This window comes from Sebastes umbrosus, chromosome 9, assembly GCF_015220745.1.
Source record: "Sebastes umbrosus isolate fSebUmb1 chromosome 9, fSebUmb1.pri, whole genome shotgun sequence".
Classification (NCBI taxonomy): Eukaryota; Metazoa; Chordata; class Actinopteri; order Perciformes; family Sebastidae; genus Sebastes; species Sebastes umbrosus.
The window spans coordinates 25,036,442-25,056,492 of record NC_051277.1 but is presented as its reverse complement, the minus strand read 5'-3'; the positions used below and the strand labels follow the sequence as shown (position 1 = coordinate 25,056,492).

Below are 20,051 nucleotides of genomic sequence, written 5' to 3'. Positions count from 1 at the left end.
AATAATCAGACCATGAGTCTCCAGATGTAACATCTGGCCTTAATGTCCTAAGACCAGATGTTACATTAGTATAAACAACAGCAACTACTGTTGACTCCTAAATACTGAATTAATCGCCAACTATTTTAATACTCGATTAATTGGTTTGCATAATTTTTTAAGAAAAGTAATTAAATGTGAATATTTTCTGGTTTCTTTACTCCTCTATGACAGTAAACTGGATATCTTTGAGTTGTGGACAAAACAAGACATTTGAGGACATCATCTTTGGCTTTGGGAAACACTGATTGACAATTTTCAACATTTTATAAACCAAACAACGATCAGAGAGAATAATCAACAGATTAATAAATTGAATATGATCGTTAGTATCAGCCCTAGTTCATTGTGGTCAAAAGTAAAAAGTACCACAGATGAAATGTGTTGATTTTTATTCAAAAGTTACTGTCTCCAGACAAGTACAAATCAGAAAACAGAGTGACTGAAAGAGGATGGGATAATAGACAACAACTTAGAGTGTAGGCAAGAGTGCAGAAAAAAAATAATAAAACAGAAATGGCCAAAAAGGAAGGAAAAAAAAAATTAAATTTTGTATATATACACATGATCTAATAAGAATTTATACCAATGTAGTGGTAAGTAACAAACAATAAACAGTACTTTTTCCTTAAAAGAATTTTCTTTTTTACTTACATAAAATAATTAGGCAAAAACACATATAGGCTGTTCATCTACTTTATCACATTACATCTGACCACCTCATGTTTCATGTTCTAAGAAGCCAATTATCCACCTTTAAACATGACCGATCCTCTGGCATGGAAGATTACTGTGAGAGAAGGTGACCTTCACAAGCATGTTTAAGGCTTAAGCATGGAATGACTACAAAATAAAAACCTCAGTAGACAAAACATTTCATTAAAACTTGTGTGTGACAAATATATGTCAAAATCTAAGCTTTTTGTCTAGCTGCCACAGCGCTGCTGAATAACTTTTCATCTTCAGTATTGTCTGAATGACTACCTTTCACTTTTGAAATCTTTAAGTATTTTTGTGACAGGACTTTTTAATGTTGAGAAAAAACCTTAAAGCTGAATTTCACAAGTCGTTTTCATTAGTTTTATCCAAACTAATTTACATGTAGGAAAAAAGGTAGAAACCCGAAGACATTATCAAGACAAAAAAGAAAAAAAAACATAAAAATACAAATTTAAAAATCTTCCTTGACGCATGGCTTCACATGCTTTCTTTTTTTTTTTTTTTAAGTTTTACTTACATTTCTCAAACTTTTGTGACTGAAGGTTGAAAAGTTGAAAATAAGAAAACCAAAAGCACATATATAAAATCAGCACCGATTCATATATAACTTTTATTTAAAATGTAGAGATACCCATTTCAACATTATGCTGCTGGATTTTAAAGAGAAAAAAGACGTGTAATTCTTTGAATGAGCTGCGGTCTGCCAGAGCCCACACAGTGGCACTACTGGGAGAGAAATCTGCTCATTGTTGGGGGGAGAAGGGGACACATTTTATCTAGTAGATGGAGGTTAAGGAGTGGTCCAAATCTTGGGGTAAGCTCTAGGACTTACTGCTTAACAGTGTGGAGCGTTCAGTGGACTCTGGGAATCTTCACAGCATAAAGGGATCATGACTGATTCTACGTGACACCTCACCATCTTAACCACCAGTGGTTACCAGGACCTCAAAATCAGGCCCAACAACAGGGAGAAGAAACTTAGGAGATAGAGGGAGAAAAAAAAAAAAAAAAAAAAGGAGCACAGAAACGTAAAGACCTCCATCCACTTGGCTAACACAGTACAAGCAAGCTACTACAGTCTGTTTATAAATTACTACTTCACACCTGGTAACTTACTACAATTGTAAAAAGGGTTAGACATAAACAAAAAATGTATCTTAAGTTAAACACACCAATTCATCCCCGTTTAAAAAAAAAAAAAAAAGGAAAGAGGAAAAAAGAAAAAGCTATTATGGATTTTTCTTCAGACATGTCTCATTTCTAATAGGTTTTGGAAGTGGCCTGTTACACTATTTCTCAACAGGAAGAGCTTACCCAAGATTATAAAAGTAAATATTTGAAACAATGTCCTCTCTGAGCAAGCAACACTGAGTGTGGGTTGTCATTGGTCCACGTGGAGTACAAGCCAGACATTTTTTGTTTTGTTTTTTGCTTTTTCTTACAGAAAACACTTCTGTTTTCGCATCTAAAATTCTCTTTAAATACAAAGCGCCTCTTCTGTTATCCCAGCGTCAAAATCATCTGGATATTAGCTTAAAACATGGACACCCCAAGGACCTAGAGGAGACCAAAAAAGGAAAAAGAAACCAACGTTAATAACCAGTTATAAAGTTCAAAAATAATGATCTAATCCCAAGTGCTTGACAATTTATTCTATTGTCAACTATTTGCTTCTGCAAATTAAAGCTACTACGAGGAACTTTTATTTTGTGTTGATTTTGGCGGTCCCTGCAGAAAAAAGCGGTAGTGTTTCCAAGCACCAGAGTCCCTTTACTGCAGCAAGGCAGTCCTGCTTCTCCCTTGCCTCCCTTCCCTCTAGCAGCGTGGTGTCGGCTCTCAGCAGGGAGGCGAAGCTCTGCTCCTGGCCAGAGGAGGAGACGCTGCTGCCAGGCACTTTCCACCTCCCGCCGGTGCGCCGACTGCATTTTTAGGGCGGCAGCGAAGCCGGATCGATCTGGGTCTGTCCGTGGTAGGGCTGGTCGCTGCCTGAGACCCCGCTGGAGTCTGAGCTGAAGGAGTTTCTGGTGAAACTGCGAGGATTTTGTCTGATTTTGTGCAGTATCCGACCCGTTGGCGCTGATGACGAGCATTAAGAATAACTATATAGAAATAGCCAATCTTCTTGCTGATGGTCTTGTTTACTTATGTAGGTCATATATAGGCATCCATATTCAATTCAGACTGTTTCATAACCAGTATAAAAAAGTTCCTCATAGTAACTTTAATTAAATAAAAGTTAGAGTTGTTCCAATACCAGTATTGGAAATGCTTCCGATACTGCCCAAAAGTCGGGATCGGGTAACGCCGAGTATGTCAGTCTATGCACCGATCCGATACCATAATTCATTAACCCAGGTAGAAAAAAAACAGAAATCAATTCTTCTTCGTAGCCCTCACTGTGCTGTCGCCCTGGATGTATCATGGCTGCCACTGGCAACTACTGTTTTAGAGCAGCGAAGAAGAACTGATTGCAGCTAGTTTGTCTCGTGACGACAGCAAACAACAACAATGCGTTGCTAGTGGAGAGTGTAACGGTAGTCAGACCGAGGAAAATGTCCGCCATTTGGCAATATTTCACAGTGGAAAATCCAACATAATAATTATATAAGTTGTATAATAATAACAGCTACATCAACAATTATGTATTTTTTTATAACGCTGGTATGGGATCGGTACTCGGTATTGGCCGATATCGCAAGTTCAGCTATCAAAATGGGTAATATAAAGGAAAAAATGGTATCGGAACATCTCTAATAAAGTGTTACTTGTGTCATCTATGATATCTATGAAGTTAGCGAGGTGCACCACTGTCAGATTAAGAGTACAGTAAAGTAGTTGCTGTCAAGGTGTTTAAGGGGAGAAGGTAATCTACCCGAGCATCTAAAATTAAAATACAGTCCAACAGACCATTTTCTCCAATTGTCTAATATCCAACAAAATAAAATTTGACAATGCTTTAACTGAAGCCAGCTCGCAGCAAAAATGTAGTGTATTAATTGCTGGCTGTTTAATAGTTTTGATATCACACTGCGTTAACTCCATTTGACTTTCTGTCTGCTGTTTCAAAATAAAACCTACCGTACAGCCACATCATTCCTAACACTGTGTAGAACAAATTCAGAGCGAAAAAAATGGATCTGAGGCAGACTTGTTCTGAGCTGGTCGTGTCAAATGCCAAAAGCTGAGCAGCTAAGTGTGCCGCTGCGTGTTGTTTCTTTGCTGGGAAAGAGCTTAATAGAACAAGACGCTACGTGTTTGCTGAAGAGAAAACTGTTTTCTGCTGGGATATTTTTAGTGACAATGAAATTATTCAAAGTTGACATAAAACACCCACTCATGTTTTTAGTGCTCTGCACTGAGGCAGTGTCTGCATTTCAAAGCCCAGAGTGAGAACAAGCCCTGAGGCAAATCCCCAGGGTTCCTTAAGGTTGGGACATGTTGAAACAAGAATTTAAGGTCGGAAGTACATTTCGGAAATAAATCAAATTTGGTGTGTTTACAGAGGCAAAAGTAGTGGCCTTGCAACCAATAGGAAGTGTTGTGTTTGGCTGCAGAGCGCACAGGCTGGTCAGATGAACTTGTCTGAATGTTTTGCACAGCCTCATTCAGCGCCCCAAATACAACACGCTTGCTAATGGTCCATGAGATGTGACTGGTTGCAAGCCATCTTGTCTCGATTTACTTCCATAGAGTCAAACTCATTTTAGAGCACCTCTGTTTACTTTGTTTAAGCGAATCACAAGTTGTATCAGCTGTCACTGTGTCTCACAAGCTTCTCCAGCCGACTATTACACAAACACACCTGGAATCTCCATGAGTAGGATGTATTTATGTGTATGCGTGTGCATAGTGTATGTGTGAGAGCCTGGAGGTGGTCGGCATACAAGGTGAAACAAATCTAAGTGATAGAGTGTAGGTGCTCCTTACCGATTCATCCATGATAGAAGCGGGGTCAAAGTAGTCGGGCTTGAGCTCAGACCTTTCACGGCGGTTCTTTGAGGGCGGCTGGAAGAGAAAGACTGTGTTTAGAGCGGAAACTCCAACAGCTTCTCCTGCTATGGCAGCTGCTTTGGTAGACAACCAATGAATATCTGAACAATCTTTGCCTGTACTAAAAGTTAGGGCTGAATGATACCAGAAGAAAACAAAAAACATTGTGACATATGGATGTTTGCAATATGCATTACAATATCAAAACAGAGGATATATCACTTCAGCAGATATTTGCAGCATTGAACTCCTACGGCTTGTGATTGGCAAACACACGCACATTTTGCACAGATACTACTCTATTACTGTATAATGTACATAGCATTCTTCTTTATCTATTTTCATTGTATATTGTAGATAGTGTTCTATCTTTCTGTATCTATTTTCTAGTATTTGTTTCTTATACTTTGTGGTTCCTTCCTTGTAAACATCACTCATTCACAATTTCATTGTACTAGGAAACTTGGTTTTAACTGTGCATATGACAAACGCTTTGACTTGACCTTACTAAATGTCCAAAAAGCAGAAAAATATACAGAGCATCCGCATCCACGGACAAAATAACACCACGCCCTGATCATATACGACCCTTGTAGATTATATTGCTTTTTGTTTGTTTAACTGGGGGAACTTGCAAGAAGCAATCATTGTACCTCTCTTGCGCCACACAAGCTTTTTCATGTTTGAGCAGGGTAACTTGGGGGTCCTTCCTCTGGAAAATTTGAAAGGTAAAACTATGCAATTTCACATCATTTTTGGACCTATTATTAATATAGACAATGCCCAAAAAGCTTAAAGACAGAAGCTGGCTATAGTTTACACATAGCACAGCCTTCGTCTGGACATTTAATTCTTCTAGAAATGTTTGTCCTGTAAAAATCATATTCTGAAAACCAAAAGAGCAGATTCAGAAAACCTTTTTTTTGTTATTAAAGTTTTCTGAATCTGCTCACTGTTTTGTACTATCAAAACAGTTTATTTTTCCACCATCAAAAACAAGAATGAATAGTAAGTAGGAAGTCATTGCGTGTTTACAGTTAGCCTAGTCTACAGACCCCCCCCCCTCCCGTGTCTTTAACGGATCTACATGATTCACGTGGGTCGTGCTTTCAAGTCTGAAATTCTTAAAAAATCTCATCCCTGCAATTTGGAAAGAATTTATCACACATGCGACGAATGGAGTGGATTTAGAAAAACTAGGACAGTTAAATTTTCTGGTTGATAGATTCAACATGACATTTGGATCCTCTCTTATAGAAAGCAGTGCTATCATAAGCATCCAAAAAAGACATTTGTCTGGGATAAAATTTAGTTCTGGCTTGACACTCATCATACATGGTTCTGTGGTGTCGGGGTAAATGGTCAAATAAATTAGTCACGTTGCCTCGTGGTGTACCGACAGTTGCAAGGCGCTGTCGACGGAGTCTTTCATCATCTTTTTAAAATCCCAAAACCAGATATATGCATCCCCACAGCCAACAATTCTTTTTGATCATCTCTTTTGTCTTCTATGCCCATTTTGATGTTACATGCAAAGATCAACGCAAGCTGCTCATTATTGATTTTGCATGCTAAACAAATCAGTCTATTCTTAGAGTAACTGCCTTATTCCCGATGCACAGTGTGCATGCGAAACCAGTAACCAAAATGTAATTAAATCAGGATATATATTGGTCTTAGTCATGAAAACGCTCACTTGGTTAGTTACGCTCTAATAAAAATCAAACTGAATGGAAAAACTGTGAAAGGAGCTGACAACTTCTGGAAACTATTGGGCCATGAAACAAAAGAAAAAGAAGGACTGCAGTGTTTTGGTTAGGGATGCTCAGATTGATGAGCGCTGGTCGGCACGACTTGATTGGTGGTCTTTAAATTCAACAGTCAAAAGAAAAGGAGAAACAAATAGATGATGCAAACAAAAAATCACATTACATGTGTTTTCACTGCCCGAGCTCCACCACACTGGTTTCTAAGACAGTTAAGGTTTTTTTGTTTGGCTCCATATGGTGCTGCTTCGGGCAGCTTGTTCTTAGCTGGCGCCGGGGATAGCAGGCTTTTTGAGATTTTTGTTGATGAATCAGAGTTTTGAGGTTTTTTATTTTTTGTCCTCCGAATATCTCAGAATTAAAATCACATTTCAAGCAACTGTTTCTTGCTGCATGACTCTGTATCCAGTATTGTGCCTGTAAAATAATCAGACCACGATGAGTCTCCAGATGTAACATCTGTTCTTATCTGGCATTGATATCCTAAGACCAGATGTTACATCGATAGAAACAACAGCAACTAATGCCGCCTCCTAATGGCAATTTTACTAGGTGTCTAGAAAAACATGTAAAAATGCCTGTTTGTTGTGTACTTTGATCTTCTGAGACCCAAACAGGAAACTGAAGGTGTTAAAGATGAAACTGAGGATTAAGTTTGAAAGGGGTAACGAAATACAAGAAGACGTAATAAATCACAGCGAATCCAACTTGTGAAATAATCACAACTAGAATAGAGAAATGTATAAACAGTATTAGTCATGAGTTAAAATTGTTGGGTTTTACAAGGTCTGTTATCTGGAAGCTTTGTGTCAAAACATTCAAGAACAGAAACTGTAAAAGATCGGGCGGTGATCGTCCTGCCCCAAAAACCCTGGTCGGTAGGGGTGTGACTATTTTGATTCTAAATTGTAAATCGATCGAAATTAGCTTCCAATTTCGACCATCAAAAGGATTGGAGATTATTTTTTCTCTCTCCATCCCCGCCTTCTTGCGTTCATCCGAAGAAAAAAACAACAACAAACTTCAAAGGCAACATAGCGAATCTAACCAGTAGCCTGCAGCTGCACTTTGGAGACATTATGGCCACTGATGGAGTCGGAGATGACAGAGAAACAAAAGAAAATCCTCCTATTTCCCTGATGTCACCAGTGTGGTGACGTTTTGCCTTCCCCGTGAGTTATGTAAAGAACGCATGTGTCGTTGACAGAAAAAACTACAGTTTGTAGGCTGCAGAAGATTAACAGACTGCAGCAACCAAAGAAAACAGCGCTCATCAAACTGTTTGTCGATTTCAGCCGTGGTATCTCCACTTAAAATCGATTGTGTGTCTACGTCGTTTTGTATGGTAAAGCGGGGTTTATCCTAACCGTAGTGTAAAGCATGTAGGGACTTCCTGGTGCATTCAGGTGTGCCTCGTAAACTCTGAGAAACTCTAGCTGTTGTTGTTAGGCACCCTCCTGCCATCTAGTGGATCTTATTTTTATTGTTTAACAGCTTGTTCCCCAATTTACCAATATTATCAACTGGTGAAATAAGTTATTGTAATTACATATTAAATAAATGATTTAAATTTGACCATATGGCCTTAGTGTGGTACATTCCAAAATAACATCACACTTGATAGCCTCTCTTTTTAAAGAAGCATTTGAAAGTGTAAATGACAGTTATCAGGGCGTAAAACCAACGAACAATAGCATGTTTAAATCGGAAATCAAATTGAATCGAGGCCTTCAAAGTGGAAAGGCAAATGAAATCGTGAATTTGGAGAATCGTGACACCCCTATTAAATGGACATCCCTACATTTTGCCTGTGCACTATTTGCAAGATCCGTTTTAAAAAGCAAAACATTATCTAAAAAGAATACTGTATTTTTTAATTAAGTAGAAATTAATAATCCCTTGTGTGGTTCTTACCAGATCAATGTCCATGGTATCAAAGTCCATGCCTTCATTGAGGTCATCCATACGACCCTCAGATGACATCATCACATCCTCCACAATCGGCTCTTCGTCTTCCTCCATGAGCCCAGTACCGCGACGACTGCAAAAACAAACCATTATTCAATTATGGAAACATACTTTTAATGACATTCTCACTGGCGACTATGTGCAGATGTGTGTGTGTCTTACATAGCATGCTGCAGATTGGTCCTGAGCTTGGCGTAGTTCATGGCTCTTTCCTGCTGCTGGCGTGCCTCTTCTTGCTGTCTCTGAGCCAGCATCCACGTCACCTGGGAACTGAATGCACAAGGGCGCACTAATTAGAAACGTTTTAATCTGCACGTTTGGTGATTTAACTGGAGATACCACAAGGATGTCAGATACAACTATATAGATGGCCCACTGGCCGGGCGCCTATGAAAAGTCAAGTTGGATAAATAAGCTTATCAGTCACTGTCCCAGTAGGGCCAACACTTGGCAGGCTGTTAAGTACAAGCATTTTGCAGCCATTTACCCTCAAAATTAATAGCACGCAAATGGGAAATTTCATTGAAGCCTATCTTAATGTATTTTGGCTCATATTCTAGTCCTCTGATCCCATTCTGAAAGAATAAGTGATCCACTCAACTGTATGATAGGCCTGGATACATTTATAAAACCTTGTGGAAGGAAGCGTTGGGATGCAAGGAAATTACAGATAATTAACTAAAAGAAAACGACCATCAAAGAGTTTCTGGGCAACACAACAAATGAAGAGGAGAAAAGTTCATGTTGGAACTTAAAAGTGTAAGAATATGCCTTGGCACAATATTCAATGAAAATTTTGATGGTGTGTACCAAGGAGCTGAACAACTGATTGAAATATTCCTATTAATTATGCCCCCTAAGGGAACTTGTGTTTATATACATAAATTAAAAGCAAGAGTGAACACTAATGACATTCTAATCTGAACGGTTATAGTTACCAACAACTTTCATGTCAAACATTTGTCTAAAGACAAGATTTGTTTTCTGTGCTCTTGCCAAATAAAGTGTTCTTTTAGGGCAGTCAATCGATTAAAATATTTAATCGTGATTAATCGCAAATTAATCGCACATTTCTTATCTGTTCAAAATGTACCTTAAAGGGAGATCTGTCAAGTATTTAATACTCTTATCAATATGGGAGTGGGCAAATATGCTGCTTTATGCAAACTTTTGTATATATTCATTATTGTAAATATCATGGCAAACTGCAGCCCAACAGGCAACAACAGCTGTCAGTGTGTCAGTGTGCTGACTTGACTATGACTTGCCCCAAACTGCATGTGATTATCATAAAGTGGGCATATCTGTAAAGAGGAGACTCGTGGGTACCCATAGAACCCATTTTCATTCACATATCTTGAGGTCAGAGGTCAAGGGAGCCCTTTGAAAATTGCCAGTACAGTTTTTCCTCGTTAAAATTTAGTGCAAGTTTGGAGCGTTATTTAACCTCCTTCGCGACAAGCTAGTAGGACACGGTTGGTACCAATGGATTCCTTAGGTTTTTTAGTTTCATTTGATGCCAGTATCTTCACTTTAGCTTTAAAACTGAGCCCACTACAACCTAAAAATTGCAAGATGCGTTAAAGAAATTAGTGGTGTTAAAACAAATTTGCATTAACTTTGACATCCCTAGTTATTTTTATACTTATTTTGCACAGATATTTATAACTTTTTTTTACAAAAAACAAAAAAATAGTGAAAACTATAGTAAAATCTTCTACAGTGAAATTGTTTTCATTTAAACTTTTTGTTAATAATATATTGTATTTAGTGAAACGATAACCCCTCCTGTAACATGTATTGTACTCAACTGTGACCTGACTGCATCGTTATACCTCAGGAATGCAACAGTGTTCATACATACTTGTAATCCAAGGGTGTTTGGTGGTGCTGAGGCGTCTGTTGATGGTGCTGTGGGAGTTGGATGGGCTGCTGCTGGTCGTGAGGAAGGGGGTAGACCCCCATGAAGCTGTCATCCCGGCCCCTCTTAGGGTCCCGCATGGCAGTGGAGGTGAGGTGGGGGGACGGCAACATGACTGGGGTCTGCATGCTCTGCTGCCACACCTCGCTGGTGCTGCTCTCCTCTGGAAAAGAAAGGTTCAAAGTGTCAGAAAGTCATACAACAAACATGCTCATGCTTGTTTTAAGTTACCAAATTTCCTGCCAAGTTCCTTAACTATAAACAATATTGAGTTTCAAAACAAAGTGTGAGCAAAATGATTGGGTAGGATAACAAAACCAACAAATATCTTCACACTAACGCAGGGGTTTCGTAATTTGTCCATTTTGAAGACCTTAAAAGAGATGTCAGGATGTTGGTATAGTATTTCCAAATACAAATTTGGGACATTCTCAAAGGGCGCTTTCACAAGCCATAGTCTGTTTGGCTAGTCCGAATCAGAGTGAAATTGATACTTTTGGTTAGTTTTCTATTTAGTCTGGTTCGGTTTCACAGTGCACAAATTAAAGCAGACCAAATTAAAAAAATTAATTGGCTGAGGGCCGTGTACAAAGGAGCGAATTTATCTTTTTCGTCTCGAGAGCTACTACTTCTATGCAGGGAATCACGGACTTTGATATATTGCTGTCGAAGTGTTTCCACTTTGACTCGGCACTGATCTACTGTGAGCATGAATCCCTTCCCTTCTCTCGAATGACTTTATAAACGTCACTATTTTGTGGACTATATTTATCATATTCTGTATGTTCTCTTCGGCCCAGATGTCAAGCAAACATCAGACTTCTGCAGAAGTCCAGGTCAGTCCTCTCCCACTCATGTTAATCTGTCGTTTACCTGTGTCCATCTCAACAAAAGCCCGCACAGGCAGCCTGCGTTTTGGTTCATTTGGAAACGGTCCGGGACCAATGGAAATGAGCGTACACACACTGTACCCTGAGGTCTGTCCTTACACAGAAGATGGAGTTTGGGATTCACTATTATAAAGAGTATGCCAGAAAACACAATTAAGAAAGGGGGTCACAACCCTCCCAAAATTAGGAGTCAAGGAAATAACAAATAAATCATGAGAACACTGATTTGAGTTTGACCGTATTATATCAGACTTAGGTGAGCCAACTCTTAAACTTCCCCACCGAGCACTGCATTTTGTGACCTTGTAAATGGAATGAATTTTTACATTTAATATTCCAGAGATGTCCTTGGTCTGGAGCAGGTCTTCGGCAAACACACAGACATACAGCTAAAGTGACCTTGTGTGATTGGTAAGGAGCCGTTTGACTCTTCCGACTCTCTCTCACCATCTGCTGTTTAATCTCCTCACCCATCATCAGCTCGGCTGGCTGAGCTGGGATGGTAGGAACGCATCTGGGTTAATCTGGGCTCCAACTCTGCTTTTGTAACATTGTTGCTGGGCTATAATATAATGTATGTGGTTCTCATAAAGACCTTTTTTCAGTTTGCGTTGGTAGGTGTCAAGGAGTTTCAAATGATTTATGTTTATAGGTAATATCTAGGGATGTCACGATTCTCTAAATCCACAATTCAATTTGACATTCTATTTTAAGGTCACGATTTGATTAAATTTTCGATTTAAACATGCCATTGTTAGACTATAGAGTCTTGATTCATAAAGATCAACAGATCATTGGTTTTATGCCCTGACAACTGTCATTTATACTTTCAAATTCTTCTTTAAAAAGAGAACTGAACTCCATTTTTATTAAGACAGTGTTTCAAAAATTAGAGTACAACAGTCTACAATATAAAAAGATGAATCTTTTCAATATCAGTATCTGTGACCCACCTCAGTACATAATCATTACAAAAACAATAGAGAAATCCTTCTGCAGTGTATTACAAGTGAGCTGTAATCTACAAAAATATGGTTGTTGTCATTTACAGTCACGCTCCTTTCTCTCCTCTCATCGCTGTTTGTCACTGAGAGAGATGGAGCTTTGGACACAGTCTGTGTACGCTGAGAGACAGCACTCAGCAGTCCTGCTAGCTTGTTGCTACCATCAGCTGCTCTGATTCAACAACATTGAGCTGATAAAAAGTGCATGTAGGCTGAAATTCAACCGTGGTGTTGTTCTGTCGGGAGATGCAGTGACTTAACATTAAACCAAGTAAGAATAGAAGAGCTAAGGAAAAGTAACTAACTAACTAAAGTCTGCTAGCAGCTAGGCTAAATCATGTAGTGTAAAATGCCATAGGCATGCAGGAAGTGTTCCGAGTATCGTAGCGACAGGGACGGCCCACACATCCCATCGTGCCTGCCTAGTCCTGAGTGCTGGACTGAGTAATTTCAGTTTGCTGTTTTATGTTCCAAAATGCAAATGTTACTTTTGTTAGTGTTTGTAATGTAATGTGTCTGTTCAGAGCATGGTGGCTTATGTTGATAATTGTGACTTTTGTGCTGGTTCATAGTTTTAACCATGAGTGAGGTGGCTGTTACATTTACACAGTACAGCTGTATTTTTTTCTAACGCAGGAAGGTGGGCGGGGGGCGGAAAACAATTGAATAAACAAAAATAAACAATTTTCGATCCCGCTTTTAATTTTGATGGTAGAGATCGGAAGCCAATTTCGATCGATTTCTGATTTAAAATTGAAATCGTGACACCCCTAGTAATAACAGAAAAATGCTGCAGTCGGTGGTGTCCAGTTTTAAAGCTTGAAACAATTATGCAGCTGCCTGCACTAACAGAACTGCACTGTGCTAAACTAAAGTAAACAGCCATTTCTCTTGGAAATGAAAAAAAAGTGAAGAAAACACCGTTATTAACCCCATTGTTAATGACTGTAGTGTGCAATACCTTCTGGCAGCTTCCTCTTGGCTGCTGAAGTTCCAGCTGTAACAGCAGGAGGCTTGATCTTCTTGGAGCGGACGGAGGAGCCTCTGCTGGAGTAGCCACTCATCACCGACATGGTGTCGTCATCGCCGCCAGCCTGCAGGGAATTCCTGTAGGAGATGAGGGGGAGCCAGCAGTCCTCTCGCTGCAGTGCCATCTGGAACGTCATGAAGCGCTCCAGGTACATGTGGCTGAGGAGAAGCGGGAGGTCACATAGACAAGTTAAACAAACTTGTGCATCTTTACACACAAACAGGTGCACATTCCAACTGGAGGGTGAAAAAAAAAAAAAGCATCGCATCAACCACACATCAAAGACACCAGTTGCACCAGTTGTCACAAACACCTGTTACACTGAAGCCTCACACCCATCAACTCAGCAGCAAAAAAAACTTACACAGTCCTCTTGTCTTGTCTCATAAGTTTGGAGGAGAACTCGCTGAGGATGTCCAAGAAGGCCAGGTTAAGGGGAGGGCCTCCTTCGCCCTGGGTACTAGGATCCTTAAACGCAAACTCGATACCATCCCTGAGAGATGCACAGAGACAGAGAGGAATATTAACACACTCTGAGCAGAGAAAAAGAAGTGGTTTCATGGACATAAAACATAGAAATAGTTGATCCAAACTGTGTAGTGAAATTCACGAAAACTGAGGTTTAAACAAAGACATGAATTTATTAATCTGAAACAGGGACACTGGTCACGTGGTACATGTTTTAAACCACTAGACCAACAGCATGCCTGACTTTTCACTGTTTCTTTTATGGAAGCTGCTATTCTGTATAAATAATTAATAACTTTTTATTTAGACAATTTGTCAAACATTCGTAAACAGTGTCAGTGTTTTTTTTAAACAGGGCAAAAAAGCTTGTTAACTCTTACAATGAAACTACAAATCTCCAAAACAAAGGATGTTTAAATCTTTTAGTGCGCTGTTAAACAAGTCAAGATACCTGATTCTTACTACAAGACACGTAATAGGCGTCTTGCTCACTTCCTTCTAAACGAGTCCTAGTGATCTATAGCATTTTGCACCGACCTTTATAGTTCTGTTGCATCCCTACATCACTGTCTGTTCCACTTGACTGCACCCAGTAGTCATGTCACACTCTGCTATAATGTAATGCTGCGCTACATCCCTTTGAAAGTTTTAATATTTTATATACTAGATGGAAACAAAGCAGAATGTTTAGCCTGTCTTTCATCACTTAAACGCCTGTCGCACATCTGGCATATCCCATTACATAGTGCATCCATATGTTGAACAAGTGTAGGGGATACCCATGCAAGCAGAAAAAAATGTGCATGCATCGGATTTCCTGGAACCTGACTGAGATTATAATATAATAATCCACATGAGAACAAAACCAACATAATGGGAGTGGGGTATTTATAAATGTGGAGGATTGTGTGCCCTTTATGCACTCAATTCTCCATTGCTGCTGAAAAGAACCAACATGTATCATTTAAAAAGGTCAAAATTGAATGAAAAATATTTTCAGTTTACACACGCTGGTGTGAAATACATGATGTAGCAACAGAAATTAGTGTTACAAATTTAGGATCACACATTTTGCTACATATGAGCATGCAGAACACATTGTGCAGCTTGTTTGATTAGTGCGTGGGTTCCTTACATAAAGTATGCAACAGACCAGTGTTTATAACACTGTTGCTCTTCTGTGTGTTTGAACAGCCTGATGTTTTTTTACTTAGAAAAGCATGCAAGTGCATGGGAATAGGCAAAACTGCAACAATTTATCACTTAAGCCTCCAAAATCCAGAGAAATAAATAACATGGCAAGAGGAAACACGGTATTCAAGGAGTAATTTGTCTAACATGACAGTTCCCAGATGCGACGCCAAAAGTGTAAGAAGCAATTCAATGTAACAAGAGCAGAACGAAGCCTTACTTGTGCAGCATAGCGATAGCGTCCCTGGTTTTGACTTGGTCGAGACCGAAGGTTAGAGAAAAACGACGGGCCAACTCTTTGATTCCACAGAACATAGAGGAGGAGCGATCGAACCCATGACCCAGTTCAGACAGCATTTCATTGAAGAGCTAGCAGGAAGAGATACGTGAAACATTACATCAACAATCTCTTAACAATGGGACAAATTAACAAAAAGGTCAGAATTACTGAAATAATCAATGAGTGAGGAAAAGTGTGTACACTGACCTGCTGCAGACTGAGGATGAGCGTCTTGGCACATTGAATCTTGTCGATTTGCCGAGTCTTACTCATAGTCTCCTTGATGATGTCCCCATAATCGTTGTAATACTGTAAAGAAAAAGAAAACATTACTGGGACGTGAAGAATTATCTCTGTATACATATCTGATTTACATGTCTAATGGTAAGACAGCCAATGCATTAATTCCTGCAACAGCAGATGTTTTTTTCGAGATGTTCACTGAATTGCAGCCCTTTTTTTTGAAATGATACAAGTTAAACTTACCCTCATGTACTGTTTAAAGATGTCGGCTCCAGTCTTCATGTCTACCACACAGTAGATGATCAGTTTACAATAGGCAGCAAGGAGGTTTCTTCTCTTGTGCAGAGCTTCAATCTTAACTGCCTCATCGTCCTGTTGCCCATCTGAGATGATCGGAGAAAAAAAAAAAAAGTTCCACAAGCTGCACATTGACCGATTTTGAAAAAACCAAGTAAGGCTTGTTCTCCTTGCCTATTGGAGCAGAGCAGAAAGTAAATGAGCTGCTAGAACTGAACATTTGCACCTGTGCTATTTGTGTCATCGTCCTGGTCTATGAAGACATGGTTCAAGATGAAGGAGAGCAGTTCAGACTGCAGCGAGTCCTCCGAGGAATAGACCAGAGGCTCCAGGTGTTCCCTGCCTCCGGACACCATCTGGTGGCTGAAGATGAGCAGGAGATCACACAGGATGGTGAATGCCTGTAGGAGCAAACAGAGAGAGAGAAAAAATGACAAAAAGTTCAAACTCAGTGTGCATAAGTTCAATACAAAATGACTCCTTGCAAATGAGGTTTTTAACAAGGCTTCTGTGTATAATTATACAGAGTTACGTGCTGCGAAAATGGCTTCACCGGAGTTGCGAGTTGTGTCTCTAAAGCCTCTTTTACACAGCCTGTTCAACGCAGAACTGTTGCGCTGTTATTGCGCCTCACTGTTCTGTATAAAAAAATGGTACCGACAAGGAATGGGGGTCATTATGCCGGCTTTGTTTGGATCAGTGTAAAAAAAGTAAAACCGGGGTAATGAAGGGTCTTCTTTACAGCAGTATTGTGGGATCTCTGTTTTAAAGGGGTTTATGAGAGAGACTGGAATGTGTTGCCTGACAATAAATTCAATGTCAATTCATGACACTTTCTCATCTTTTAATTTTAATACTTAATATACAATGTTGTTAAGAATAGTTAAATAAATCAATAAATAAGGCCTCATGATAAATAGTAGGCTTCAAATAGACCCCGTGATCGGCCCCAAAAATCCTGATCGGAGCACCCTTACTACTGCTACTACGCATGGGACTATAAGAAATTTTCATGTCACGATTATCCTGGCCAAAATAATTGTGATTCACGACATTATCCAGATAATCATCAAAATATGATTAAAACTCTTAAAAATGGCACTAAAACATATTTGAATCACTTTACCTAACATTTTGTTAAGAACCAAATATTTTTATTGCATCACAGATAGGACATCTTTTTTTTTAGTGAACATCCTTTTTAGTGTAAAACAAATAATCATAAATAAGGCCCCCACAAATAATCTGTTATTTCATACATGATAATTCCTGTATTTTTAAAAATCAGGCTCCATTTTTCACTTCTATACCATAAAAGCGAGCTCGACAGCCTTTTCAAGTCACTTGTGATGATACTCACGATCATCCCGATAAAGGAAATTCACATTGATCAACTTATTGTGAGTGTTTTTTATCATTGTCCGCAATAAAATCTTATATCCTATCTCTAGCTGCTACATATGTAGATTTGTTGTGCACGTGTCTGTGTCACCTGTTCTTTGACGGCTGTGTTGACGTTGGTGAGGTAGCGCTGACACATCATACAGAATGCCCTCATCTGCTTCCTCAGGGTCACCGTGTCATCCTGATTCAAAACACAGTCAGAAATGTTTTTAACTTCACATTTACACCTATCCAATTCTCTTCAAAACAGTGCAGAATAGGGACGATGCAGTTGGCTTTAGGAGACCTCACCTTTCTGGAGCTGCCCTCCGATGTCTTGGCCAGATTCCACAGGATCACATAGTGGGTACACTGCAGCGAGTGGATGACTATCTGCTCACCAGAAGAAAGAAAAAAAATCAATCCCAGATGAGTTAATATTCATTACTATTCACAAAAATTTGTTGAGTCATAAAACTTCACTTGGTGCGTGCGTATATTTAATAACCTGCTCAGGCATGTCTCCATTCTCTATGCCTGTGTTGAGCAGCTTGAAGTTGCTGGTAAACAGGTCCCACCCCGACAGGTCATGTGCACTGCAACAGATTTAAGAAAGACTCCGTCAGTTTCAGACAAATGTTCACAGAATCACAAGTAAATTATTGTTCTAACTGTAAAGAGGGCACATGAGATGTGAAAGGGGAAAGTGTATGAAGAAACAGAAAGAATAAATTTCATACTTGTGAAAAGCTGTGATCCTCTTTAGAGTCGACAAAACCTGATAAGCATCATCTTCATCAGCCTCCTCACCCTGGAAAGAGAAATGTTGCAACCGTCTTAAATTTTATGTATCAAGTCGTTTACTCATCTGATAAAGACAGCCATCTAGAACGGATACAAATGCAAGTTTTCAGATTCTTCAGATAAAATTGAAAAGTATCTGAAAAGCTTTGTCACTGACTATTCGGTAAGGTTTTCTCAAACTGTTTCACATATACAGCATGTCATCCCTGGAAGGTATGTTCCGATTATTCAGAAAAATATAGCCAAACACAAACATTAAAGACACATTGCACCACAACTTTTGAAATTAAATGAATCCCTCACAGTTTGAGACTGGAAGTCTTATTTGCCGGTGGATCAAAGTTTGAATTTACAGTGACAATTTGAGCGCTTATGTAAGGAGGCAGCCACAAGAACGGTCTCGGATCCAGTATGTTGGATGACAGTAGTTCCCAACCTTTTTCCTTAAGAGACCCCTTTTATATCATTGAGTAATCTGACGACCCCTGACTAAGTGACATATTGTATGGATATTTCATATTATTGGCGCCTTCAAATGGGGTCGTGTTAAACAGTACAATTAACCCAAACAGTGAACGCAATAATTGCATTAGGTTTGTGTAAAACAAGCAATTTGGATGATTTTCGAGCAAATTCCCTATGAATACTGCATCAGAGATGAGTTATTTTTAGGGACTTTAAATACAATTCTTTGTCTATATCATGTATTTTTATTTTTAACAACATACATACTTAATAGGCTTCCTTTTTTTTTTTTTTTTTACAAATTCACTGTTTTCTTGGCCATTGTTGCATTAGTTCTCTGGTTGTTTCAACTGCATAATTTTGTAATGCAGGATGAGGCTTTAGAAGGCTTTGCGATCCCCCCGTGAAGCGTTGGCGACCTCTAGTGGTGGTCAGGACCCCCATGTTAGGAACCACTGGTCTAGGCAACAATGCATAACAGAAGGCAAACATGGCGGTGATAATATTAAGCAGCAGAGTTGTTGGCTGTAAGAGGATTAGGCCCACTTTACCAAAAGAGCAATGAGTAAAAACATGCATGTTTAGGAGTGCTGACATCCTGTCACTCCTACCTCTTGTAGAAAATCCTCCAGTAGCCTGTTGAACTTGTCCACCTGCTCATCCAGTAGCTGGGAGCGGGCAATGTCCACCCTGTTAAAGATTGTGAACTCCTCATTGCAGAGGGAATGGTAAGTCTTGGAGCAGACCTCCAAAACTTCAGTGTCTGTGTGCTTCTCCACAATTTCCCTGATCTGCCGCAGCAGGGACTCCAGGTGCTGGATTAGAGAGAAGAGTGACACATCATGTGAGACATCAGTCAATGAGAAAGATAAACTGTTTTATCTTTATGTAAACTGATCCAATTTTTCCTAATATGATTGGTGTTTTCCGATAAGTGTCTCACCTTCTCTAGACGTCCTGTGGTATAAATTTCCAGGTCAAAATACTGAGGCAGCTGCAACAAGTTAGTCACCTTCTCTGAATCCACAGCGTACTGCAGAACAAACATTCAACATCATGATGTTTTCTGATTGACGAATACACAGCTGAAGCCAACAGCCTCTCAGAGCTCAGTGCTTGTTCAGAACATAGAGTGGATGTAACAAACCTTGGCCAGTAGAGGGGGCAAAGCCACAGCATACAGCTCTGTCATTCTGGTTCTGTCATCGAGCTGAGTCTTCTTCTCTTTAGCCGTCATCACCTGATCATAGATGCAGCAAGTTAGACAACTAGTTTGCATTCCTGCATGCAAAAGATCAACTCTTTAACATTTTACTTTTTGTAAAGTTTACTCTTCGACCAGATTATTTATGGTTCATTTCAAGTTAACGTCAGATTTTGTCACATTTGTGGAGACGTATGTAGCTGCAGTTCACCAGGGACATGTTCCTTGTGGCAGGTTTTTAGTGTGTTTTGGGGATAGCATTACTGTGGAAAACCAAGAACCAGTCTTTTAACATTATCCAAAGTAAATTGAAAATGGACCCAGTAGCGCAGCTTTCAAATACATTTAAGGACCAAAGCAAAATCCAACAGTTTAATCCAATAAGAAA

At 39.4% G+C, this 20,051-nt stretch overlaps 1 protein-coding gene across 3 annotated transcripts in view; it reads right to left on the bottom strand.

Moving 5' to 3' along the window:
- Window positions 1-414: 414 nt before the first annotated feature.
- stag2b (stromal antigen 2b) overlaps window positions 415-20,051 on the bottom strand; it is a 29,989-nt gene continuing 10,352 nt past the window's right edge. For all 3 annotated transcript variants that reach the window (XM_037780195.1, XM_037780193.1, XM_037780194.1), the window contains exons 17-34: window positions 19,607-19,699; window positions 19,403-19,492; window positions 19,071-19,274; window positions 17,931-18,001; window positions 17,699-17,786; window positions 17,503-17,583; window positions 17,300-17,392; window positions 16,034-16,208; window positions 15,754-15,893; window positions 15,475-15,576; window positions 15,208-15,356; window positions 13,693-13,821; window positions 13,260-13,486; window positions 10,348-10,567; window positions 8,646-8,753; window positions 8,430-8,556; window positions 4,687-4,764; window positions 415-2,316 (exon numbers count right to left, since the gene is read on the bottom strand). In XM_037780195.1, the coding sequence (XP_037636123.1) occupies window positions 2,293-2,316; window positions 4,687-4,764; window positions 8,430-8,556; window positions 8,646-8,753; window positions 10,348-10,567; window positions 13,260-13,486; window positions 13,693-13,821; window positions 15,208-15,356; window positions 15,475-15,576; window positions 15,754-15,893; window positions 16,034-16,208; window positions 17,300-17,392; window positions 17,503-17,583; window positions 17,699-17,786; window positions 17,931-18,001; window positions 19,071-19,274; window positions 19,403-19,492; window positions 19,607-19,699 (2,199 nt within the window). In that variant the 3' untranslated portion in view covers window positions 415-2,292. The remainder of the gene's footprint in view (window positions 2,317-4,686; window positions 4,765-8,429; window positions 8,557-8,645; window positions 8,754-10,347; window positions 10,568-13,259; window positions 13,487-13,692; window positions 13,822-15,207; window positions 15,357-15,474; window positions 15,577-15,753; window positions 15,894-16,033; window positions 16,209-17,299; window positions 17,393-17,502; window positions 17,584-17,698; window positions 17,787-17,930; window positions 18,002-19,070; window positions 19,275-19,402; window positions 19,493-19,606; window positions 19,700-20,051) is intronic.